We start from the raw sequence: 10,913 nt of genomic DNA, 5'->3' as shown, positions 1-10,913 counted from the left end.
CGAATTGAGGAGAGAATCATCATCAACAACAACAGCGCGTCCCCCGATTCTCGTGCGAGCAGCGGAAGAAGCATCTCTAGCTCTTTAACTCTACGGAGTTTACATCCCACGTTTCACTTTCGTCAACTCGATTCCTCACTTCCTGCCACCAGCAGCACCACACGACTGTGACTATACACTGTTGGGCAACTGACAGCTGTATATCACAGTCAGGCGGGTTTTCCCGCCTTCCAAACACTCTCCTTTCTGTAACGTTCCCCTCCACCGTCTCCCCCTACACACATACACACACACACATCCAATACACCACACTCTATCTCCCCGTCCTTTGCAATCCTTTGCCCACATCGCCGTAGGATTTCCTGCAACCCCATCACTGGCGAACCGAACCCCGCGGGAAGGCCGTTTAGGGCCGCCACAAGGGGGGCCACTAGGTTGGCTGGGGAGCCAGGGGGTTGCAGGAAGGCAAAACGCTGTTAGGGTTAGGTTCCCCTCAGGGGGTAATCAGCGTAGGTGCAAGGGTCACTCCCCACGACGTCCTTTAGAGGACGGGGGAGGTAAAAACCCGGCGCCTAGGATCGCTGATATAGGTAGGCCTGGGCACTCCCTTTTTCTCTCCCTATCACAATGAAGAAAACGACCAACCAACCCAGAACCCCTCCCCAAGGACAAGGAGGAGGAGGAGGAACCATCCCCAAAACCAAGACAACGAAGCCAAAACCAATACAGTTGAAGACAGGCACAACAACCACAGGCAACATGACGAAACTAGCTGGCCTAAACAAAAGACCAAGAGACCCCAGCCCCAAGGAACATACACCAGGAGCAAAAAAGCAAGTACCTGTGCAACAGGACAACTCGCAGAAGAAAAACCCGCTGACTCCACCCACCGAAAATTCAAGTGAAATGGACACCACTCCACCACCGCCAGAATCTGATCTTACAGAAGCAATCTCCACTTCACCCAGTGACACCAACGACACGGCCCAAGACTGCACAGCACAAATAGATGAGCAAGAGGCAGACAACTCCAATACAGCACCAGATGAAGACGAAAACTTCACCGTCGTCACAAACAAGAAAAAGAACAACAAAAACCAGAAACGAAGCAATGACAGCAGCAATGACTCACTAACTCTGCCAGCCCCCCTTAAATCGGGAAACGACAACCCCCCTGCAGCACGACCTCCAAACATCCAACCCAGAAGAACTCCAGCTGTCTCTGTAAAGACTGCCCCACGCCCCACCACAAACCTACCACCCTTCTTGATACCAAAGCAGGAGGCCTTCGCCACAACAATGGACCTAGTCATGCAACTAGAAGAGGAACACCCCAACCTAAAATTCCACACCACAATGAGACGAGACTACAGTATGATCTTAACACCACACGACCAAGACACGTACGAGACCCTGAAGTATTGCAAAACAGTAGCAGGCTACCCTGCAATCATAAAGGAATTAAACCCCGACCTCGCAACACGCAAAGTCATACTGATGGGCTACAACCAATTCCAGCCACTAGAACCAATCCTAAAACACAGCCAGGTGGAAACAGCCACACGCTGCGAAACACGAGGGGAACCGACAAGACAAGTTCTAGTAACAATCAGAGGCACCATTCCCCAGACTCTAGACCTGGGAAACTGGGGAACCTACTACCTCCGCCCATATTCCCCGGAACCACTAAGATGTTACAATTGCCAGAAGTTTGGACATCATCAATTGACATGTACACGCCCACCAACCTGTGCAATGTGCAGCCAACAACATCCAACAGAGCAGTGCCTCACCAGGTTCAAAACCAAACAGCCAATAAACTCCAAATGCCCAAATTGCGGACGCAACCACCATGCCTGGAACAGATCCTGCCCAGCAAGGATAGACAGAGTACTAAAAAGCATGGAAGGACAAGCCAAGTGGGTGCAGGAGAGACTCAAAGTCTCTCCAGCACCCCTAGGCACCTTCGTCTGGGGTACACAGAACAGACAATCCCAACCCCCACCCAACTCCACCTCAACAGCAGAGTACCCCCCACTCCCCAGAAGCAACAACGCCACCACCACCAACTTTAAAACAAGCCTACCTGCCACACAACAATCACCCCCATCCCCCACCCAAGCAACCTCAACACCAATTTTGACTACGACTGCAACACAAACACAGTCGACAGAGACAACCCAAACGCCACAGCCACAACTCACTACAGTGGACACAGAAACACTCCGCACCATATGCCGGGAGATAGCACTGGGAGTACTACAGATTGTCTCAGACCAACTAGGCCGCCAACTAGACCCCAGACTAGTAACCCCAGCGATAAACAAGTTAATCAACACTCACACGACACAACACAGCCCCAACTTACTCACCCCAAGCAGCCAGCCAGACAACCCACCTCTACCAACCGCCTCACAGGTCAACCCAACACACCAACCACCGCTGCAACCAACCCCATACCCCTACAAACCCCCACAACCCCGAGAACAAGCAGACAAACCACTCCACTCCACATCAATAGACGCCAGGCACACGCAGAGAACTCGTTCACGATCACCACTAAAAGCCATGGACATAACCCAAGCAACGAGCGAAACAACACGCAACCTACCCCCAGATCACACAACAACCTAGATGCACAAAATGTCCTGGGACTTACTCAACAGCATAACCCCAATACCAACAACATCAAGTTCCTCCAGTGGAATATCTGCAGAATCAGGGGTAAACAAGCAGAACTCGAGGAAGCAGTCCACACCGACAAAACAGATGTCGTCATACTACAAGAAACCCTCCTGCCCCAAAACCGAAACTGCAGATTGAGAGGCTTCACCCCCCTCTTCCTCCCCTCAGCACGTAACGGACCCCAAGGCCTCGCAATATTTATAAGAAGCCATATACCCACAACACCCATAGTACCCATGCCACATTGTGGTGACGGGGTAGAGGCACAGGGAATTTCCATATCACTGCAGAACTGCAATCTCCACATCTACAACGTATACCGCAAGCATAACGCAGACCTTGACCTCACAGAACTCGTTGCTAATGCTGACACCCAGCCAACACTCATAGTAGGAGATATGAACGCCCACCACCCCCTCCTCGGCTCCCCTAGCAACACCAACCAAGCAGGGAGACACATTGCAGAACTCCTGAATGAAACTAACACAGTCACCCTTCTAAATAAAGCCGACACCCCAACCCATATACAAGGAGGCCGTCTTGACCTCGCATTCATATCAACCAATCTGGCTCCCCTAACCCAGTGGAACACCCACCCAATTCTAATGTCTGACCACCATGCCATATCAATAAAAGCTAATTTACCCCCTCTACCCAAACCACCAGGCCCACCCCCACGATTCAATACAAAAAAAAGCTAACTGGCAACTATACACAGATACTCTGGAACAACTCACAGCCTCACTGCAACACTCACTTGATCTCCAAGCACATGAAAAACAAATAACAACAGCCATACAAGACGCCGCACTAGCTGCCATCCCTAAAACAACACACAAAAGATTCAACCACAAGGACTGGTGGTTTTACAACGATAGAGTCAAGGAACTAAACCACAGACAAAACCAAGCAAAGAAAATATACAGGAAAAACAGAACACCTGAAGGACTGCAACACTTACGAACGACAGTCCGACTGGTAAGAGAAGAAAAGAACAAAATCAAGGAAAAAAAGTGGTTAGAGTGGTGCAGTTCCCTTAATGCAAGCAGCAGCACTGAGGCATTATGGAAGAAACTCAGAGCAGTGTCAGGATCAACCCCCAACAGACCCACATCCCACCTCAACCCACAAGAAGAAGCTGAAAGAATAGCACTAAACTTTGCAAACAACACTTCCCCAAGACATCTCCCAGATGCCACAAGACGGCGCCAGGAATTACTGCATAATGAAAGAAGACACGTAATTAACAGGGAGAAGCAAAAAGAGCATCCAGCCGACTGCCCATTCACTATGAACGAACTTGAAAATGCACTGAAAACAAGCCAAGACACTGCCCCTGGTAAGGATGGCATCACTTACTCTATGATAAGACACGCAGGCCCCATTGCAAAAGCCGCCATACTGAACCTAATTAACCATTCCTGGGAAGCAGGACAACTCCCAACAACTTGAAAACAGGCACTCATCACCCCCGTGCCAAAACCCAAAAACCCAGGCTCATACAGGCCCATCTGCCTACTAAGCTGTCTCAGCAAAACAGCTGAAAGAATGATTTTACGACGACTACAGTGGTGCACACCCACACCCCACGATCATATATTCGCCTACACCAGCGGCAGGGGAACGAGCGAATGCCTCGCAACACTACTCACCGAACTGAGAGGAAGGAGGGGGCTAGCTATTTTTATAGACTTAGAGAAGGCTTTCGAATTAGCCTGCCCCGAATCAATTCTAGATGCCCTAGCCCGTAAAGGAATAGGAGGCAAGCTTCTACAGTGGATAGAAAACTTCTTCACAAACAGAGAAGCGATGGTGCGTTTCCACGGCACCACATCATCACTCCACAAACACACCAACGGCACCCCTCAGGGAAGTATAATCAGCCCCACCCTCTTTAACACTCTAATTGAACGCCTCCTAGAAATAGACCTAGGCCCCAACGTCAAATTACTCACGCAGACGACCTAGCAATCATCATAAACAAGGGCCCCTATCATACTAAAGCCCAAACCGCCTTGACACGCTTAAATTCCACCTGCAAAAACCTTGGCTTTAAAATAAACATAAATAAAACCAAAGCACTCCCCTTCGGCATGAACACACCACAACAACAACTCTACCTCGATGCCACACCTATTGACTACGTCACCACCCACATGTACCTAGGAGTCTGGCTAGATACCAGCCTCAGATTCAGACAAGAAATAAGCTACCTCAGGGAAAGAACAAAAATAAGAACAAACGCACTCAGAGCATTAGCTGGCAGAGGAATGGGAGCAACACATCGATTACTAAGACTCTTCTACATCCAAGCTATCCGTTCCCTAGTAGACTACGCCGCCCCTGCACTAATAACCATAGAACCACAACTAACGGAAAAGCTAGAGGTAATCCAGAATAATGCACTACGTGCGATAACAAACGCCCCACCTTGGACTCGTCTCATCAACCTACGCATGGAATGCGGTATCGAATCATTACAAAACAGAATACAAGCACGAGTAGTATGCATAGCTGCTAAGCTAGCTCACAGTGCTTCAGACCTTACCCCTATAAAACAAATCAAAGCAGAACTGATCAGACACCCCACTCTCCTAAATAAAAGCTGGACACACTGCATAATTCGGGCCATTAGGAAATACAACGCCACAAACAAAATCACACAACAGCCCGACACCCCGATACCGGAATATAAAGAACCTCCCCCATGGACCCCCCCACCATACAGACTTACCCCAAAAATCACAGGGAAAAAAACCACACTCCCGCAACTACTACGCCAAGAAGCGCTAGAAAGAATCGCGACAATCACAGACCGAAACACAGTAAACTACTATACAGATGGTTCTGTAGAACAACCGAAAGCTGCAGCTGCATTCATCAGCAATGAAAAAGAATTCGCTGCAAGAATTTCTGACGGAGCATCCACCCTGCAAGCAGAACTAGTAGCCATTGCGGAGGCGCTGTCAGACGCTAACACAATAAATACACGAACGCACATAAACATACACACAGACTCTCTCTCCGCCATACAAACACTACGCAAACATAAACACCGTAACAATAGACACATCATCTCCACAATAAACAACACAGCACACAACATCGCACAATCAGGCAGAACAATCACGATACACTGGATCCCCAGCCATGTAAACATACACGGCAACGAACGAGCAGACCGTGCAGCCAAAAACGCCCTTACGCACCCACAGATAGATATACACATACCACCGACCATAACACAAACAAAACACGACATAAAAATGATAACACCCACTCTCACAAAACACGAACATGAATACCATGTCAACCAAGGCTCCACTTCCGCCATCTGGTACGCCAGTGCAACAAAATATAAACAAATACCGCTACCCACACATACACCCAACAGACTTCTCACCTACATACACCGCCTCCGCCTCGGCTACTTATCACGCGATCTAGTTATCAATAATATCAGAAACGCAATCTGCAGCTACTGCAGAACAGACGCCCCCTTCCCCCTGTTACACTACATAATTAAATGCAGAGCAACAGCCACCATCAGAGGTGGCGCCGCTTACCCAGACCCCGATATAACACCCACCTCCCCTCTCGCCACACCTGTTCAAACACTAAGCAACACAGCCACATCCATCATCCATAACGCCACATCCAACACCCCGCATCTTTTAATCAACCTAGTTAAGTCAAAACCCCCTCCGATGTAACTACTAAACGAACATTACCGCACTGGGCTACGAGGTGGCCCAGCCCCCCCCCCACCTTCTCTAAGAGGGGGGGGGAAATCAATTACTACTACTACTGCGCGTCCCCAATACCTCACCAAATTCACTCCGTATCCCTGGCTATAAAACACATAGTAAAAACTTTTTCAACCGCCCTATGGACGGCACAGCCATTGCACTGAAAAACAATTTACAATACAAAATCATAGACAATTTTATCTCAGATCTGATTGCCGTAGAGTTACAAACACACACTGGTAAAATCATTATTGCTACAGCATACCTCCCCCCTAGCCGCCCTTACCTCCCAACCCCCGATTTTATTAACTTATTCAGAAGAACCATCCCTGTATACCTCATTGGTGATCTTAACGCTAAACACCGCCTCCTGGGCAACAGAAATTCAAATGTCGTAGGAAGACAACTTGCTAGACTCATCCAAGACACCACAGTAAGACATATTGGTCCCAACTTTCCTACATTCCTCTCACACAACTCTATCTCCACCCCAGACATAGCCCTTTGCAACCTAACAGCTTACCACAACACCCATTTCTCTCCAGGCCCTCTCACCACTAGTGATCACATCCCCATAATCGCCACTATCTCCACCGCCCCAATAACCGTCCCCATTCCTCCTCGACCTAACTTTGCCATGGCCAATTGGAATAACTTTAAACAAGATTTAATCACAACATTTACTAACTTTCATATCCCCGATGATGGTACACTAGATTAAATCGATCGATCTCTTGAAAGATGGTACTCCAACATAAATATTGCAATCAACAACAACATCCCTACAACCACACATAGAACAATCACTACTCCTAAACACAGCAGAGACACATCAGATACTCATCAATCAATACAATGCATTAAGAACTCACTCCCAAACACATGGTTGGACACGAGATCACTATAGACGATACAAACTACTTCAAACTCAACTACACACATCCCTCCTAACAGAACACAACACTCATTGGGCAAACACTATTGCAAACACTGCCAATCTTTACAACGATCCCTCCACATTTTGGCGTAAAATAAAAACCCTCTCAGGAACTTCAACCCCTGAGCCTCATTACATATTAGATCATCTGGGAAACAGACAACACTCAGCCTCTGAAAAAGAAAGAACACATAGGCGACACTGGGAGTCCATCTTTCAAGAGATCGAAGAAGAACAGAACAACAACAGACACGACAATTTAGTAAAAGAATTCCTTACCATCAACGCAGATAGATTAACACCGTACCATTCAGCTAACCCCGATATATTAGACTCAGACACAATATTTACCACTCCTATTGCGACAGAGGAAATTACCGCTATTATTAAGAACTTAAAAAAGACTTGCCCGGGAGAAAGTGGATATAATAAAACTATACTATCCAATCTCCCCAATATAGCCATTGAAAATTTAAAAAACATATTTAATGCAACCATCTCTGCAGGATATTTCCCCGACAAATTTAAAGAAGCCATTATAAAACTAATGCCAAAAAAGAACAAGAACCCACATCTCGTAGAGAATTACAGACCCATCTCTCTCTTAGAAGTCCCTGGAAAGGTACTAGAGAGAATAATTAATAAAAGGCTCAGACTACACCTTGAATCTGAGAATCTATACAATAAGAATCAATACGGTTTTCGACTACTAAGGGGCACCACTCAAGCAATTGCAATAGCATCAGAACATATAGCAATAAGTAAATCTAACAAAGGACAATGCCACATCATCCTTAGAGACGTAACAAAAGCCTTTGACAAGGTGTGGCATTTAGGACTTAAATATAAATTACTTAATCTCAACCTCCCAACTATAACTGAAAAAATTCTCTGTGATTTTCTTGACGACAGAAAGGCTAAAATCAAAATAAATAATTACACAGGGGCTAGCTTTGCTCTGGAAAGCGGGGTTCCTCAAGGGAGCGTACTCTCACCAACTCTTTACTCTATATTCACCAGTGACTCCCCACAAGCTACCCATGGCATCAATATAAGTTACGCTGACGATATTTCCCAAATTATTAACTATCCTGGACCTTCTAGAAGGATCACGAATTCAAGAACTCAAAGCGAAGTCGAGAAAATTAATGAATATGAATCTAAATGGAGAATACAAACTAACATAAATAAATTTTCCGTCATCCAACTTGCCAACAGCAAAAAAGAACCTTTATTAATTAATGAAGAAATAACAGACTTCAAAGAAGAGGGTAAAATACTTGGTTTTAAACATAACTCTAGAGGCTATCTTCCCAGTGTACAGGATAGAAAACAAAAAGCTACTGGAGCATTATCCCGCTTACTCAGATTCAAGGACATGCCTATAAAAGTCAAATCCCACCTTGTCAAAGCACTGATCCTCCCCATACTAGAATATCCACCCATTCCCACACACACCTTCAGCTATACCCAACTTAAAAAACTACAAGTCTTACAAAACAAAGCCCTCAGATTTGCAACTAATCAGCAGTACCCTTACACACTTAACACGGAACAAATACACGCCATAACTAAAACCAAACCGTTAAACATAAGATTACATAACCAAGCCAAAAAAATCTGGAGTAAAATCGAGGAAATAAACCCTGAAACATACAACGCATTAACTTACAATATCAATGAGGAGAATCGCTCCTTCCACAAATGGTTCCCTAGTAGTCTAAAAACCATATTAAACAACCAAGACCCTATACCAATTTACTAAACTCAACCCAAACGATAAGTGTCGCACTAACGAATACAAAAACCCCACCTATTTACGACATAACCCAATTACGACATAAACCCAAACAACCCAACCAAACCCTCAAAAGCTAGCTCGCTAGCGCAATTCACACATACAAAACATATGAACACGCACCCACGCACACGCCCACATCCACGCGCACATGCGTACGCGCACGCACGCGCACACAAACATACACAGCCATAACCACTACATATACTTACCAAACTAACACAATATACAAAAAAAAAGCACTTACCTAACTCAACAAACAAAATTAAAGCAGTTATCTAACAAATACTATAAACAAAACAAAGCATGGTGGCCAGCCCACCAACTGTCTACTCCCTCTTCCTTCCTCTTTCTTACTGTCCCTTCCCCTATTCTCTCTTCTTTCCGCACCTTCCTTAAAAAAAAAAAAAAAAAAATCCCCCATGTCCATGTCATGTCGATGTCATGTCATGTCAATGTCATTCTGCCTTCAGCTCTCGCACCGTGAACACCTTCAAGCAGAGCTCCGACCTTCCACTAGCCAGTGGCTGTCACCTCACTGCGCTGTGATTGGTTGGCGCCGGATCTGCTTCCCTATTGGAGGGCATGCGATCCAGCAGAATATGACAGTTTTCAAACTGTCTCAAAGGCAATCTAAATAGGAGACAACACAGCAGTGTTCATTCCAACACACTCCTCACCAATTCACGTCGATGCTGAACATCCTAGCCGTGGATCACTCCTCATCCTTGTTCTCTAGCTGAGACACCCAAATTCCCAAGATAGACTTTGGTCCGTTTAGGCTCGCCCAGTAGAGTCTCTGGTGTGGTACGACGCCGAACCCCGAGGCCAGTGGCACGAGGGGGCCCCGTTAGGGGGTGGTTATAGGAAGCACCAGAGCGGGTTTTACCTAGTAGAGTTAGGAATCTTAGATACTCCTTCGGCCGAGCAAGTGGTCACTCCCTTTAGAGGGGGGGGAGATAGGTTAAAGCCTAAGATAGTAGGTAGGACGGACCATAGAAGGCCTATTAGAGACCTTCATTACTTTCCCTAAATGCACTCCAACGACTGAAAATGGGCAGAGTCAAAATTAAGCACAGATCCCCCCAGGAAACCCCAACTAAACTCAAACTCCTGGAATTAGTAGCTCCATTTAACATTAAGATAAATGGACTGCAAGCATCCAAGGAGTACATCATTGTTACCACGGCCACGGAAGACGACACTGAACAACTACTAGCAACAGGACCCACGAAATCGCTTCAGGAAAATGGATTCACCCCTATATTACCCCCAGAAATGAAAGCAAACAGAAGCATAATTTGCTCAAGGGTTGACGACATTATCTACTGTCACACAGAAGATGATATACAACAAGAACTCTCAACACACAACAGCTGGGCAAAAGTTACCAAAATTACCAAATTTGGAAAAAGAAATAACCTCAAAATAGAATTTGAGGAAGCCAAAATGGCACACAAAGCACTGGAGGGGCTAAAATTATTCCACCTGTGTATCAGCAAGCATCAAATAGAAAAAGAAGAGTTCATAAACATTGACATCTGCATGAAATGCTATGCTTTAGACAACCACACATCTAATAACTGCCCCAAGCCCTCAGACTACACCATTTGCTCAGAGTGCTCATCCACTGAGCACTCGTGGAAGGACTGCAAAGCATCCATAAAAAAATGCCTTAACTGCCAAGGTGGTCACCGCACGACTGCCATGAGATGTCCAAAAAGAAAAGAAATCATCAAAAACA

The 10,913-nt window shown here is 46.0% G+C and overlaps 1 protein-coding gene across 1 annotated transcript; it reads left to right on the top strand.

The window, feature by feature from the left end:
* The first annotated feature begins 4,778 nt into the window (after positions 1 to 4,778).
* LOC145419208 (uncharacterized) lies at positions 4,779 to 9,718 on the top strand. The gene is made up of 2 exons (XM_080287440.1): positions 4,779 to 6,022; positions 9,643 to 9,718. The coding sequence occupies exons 1-2, from the start codon at positions 4,779 to 4,781 to the stop codon at positions 9,716 to 9,718; spliced, it is 1,320 nt and encodes a 439-aa protein (XP_080143566.1).
* Positions 9,719 to 10,913: the final 1,195 nt, after the last annotated feature.

The sequence above is a fragment of the Coenobita brevimanus genome, chromosome 117 (assembly GCF_032717465.1).
Source record: "Coenobita brevimanus isolate Jiangsu-jjx chromosome 117, ASM3271746v2, whole genome shotgun sequence".
NCBI classification, from domain to species: domain Eukaryota; kingdom Metazoa; phylum Arthropoda; class Malacostraca; order Decapoda; family Coenobitidae; genus Coenobita; species Coenobita brevimanus.
Note: the sequence above shows the minus strand (reverse complement) of the source record. Positions and strands in the feature narration are given on the sequence as shown.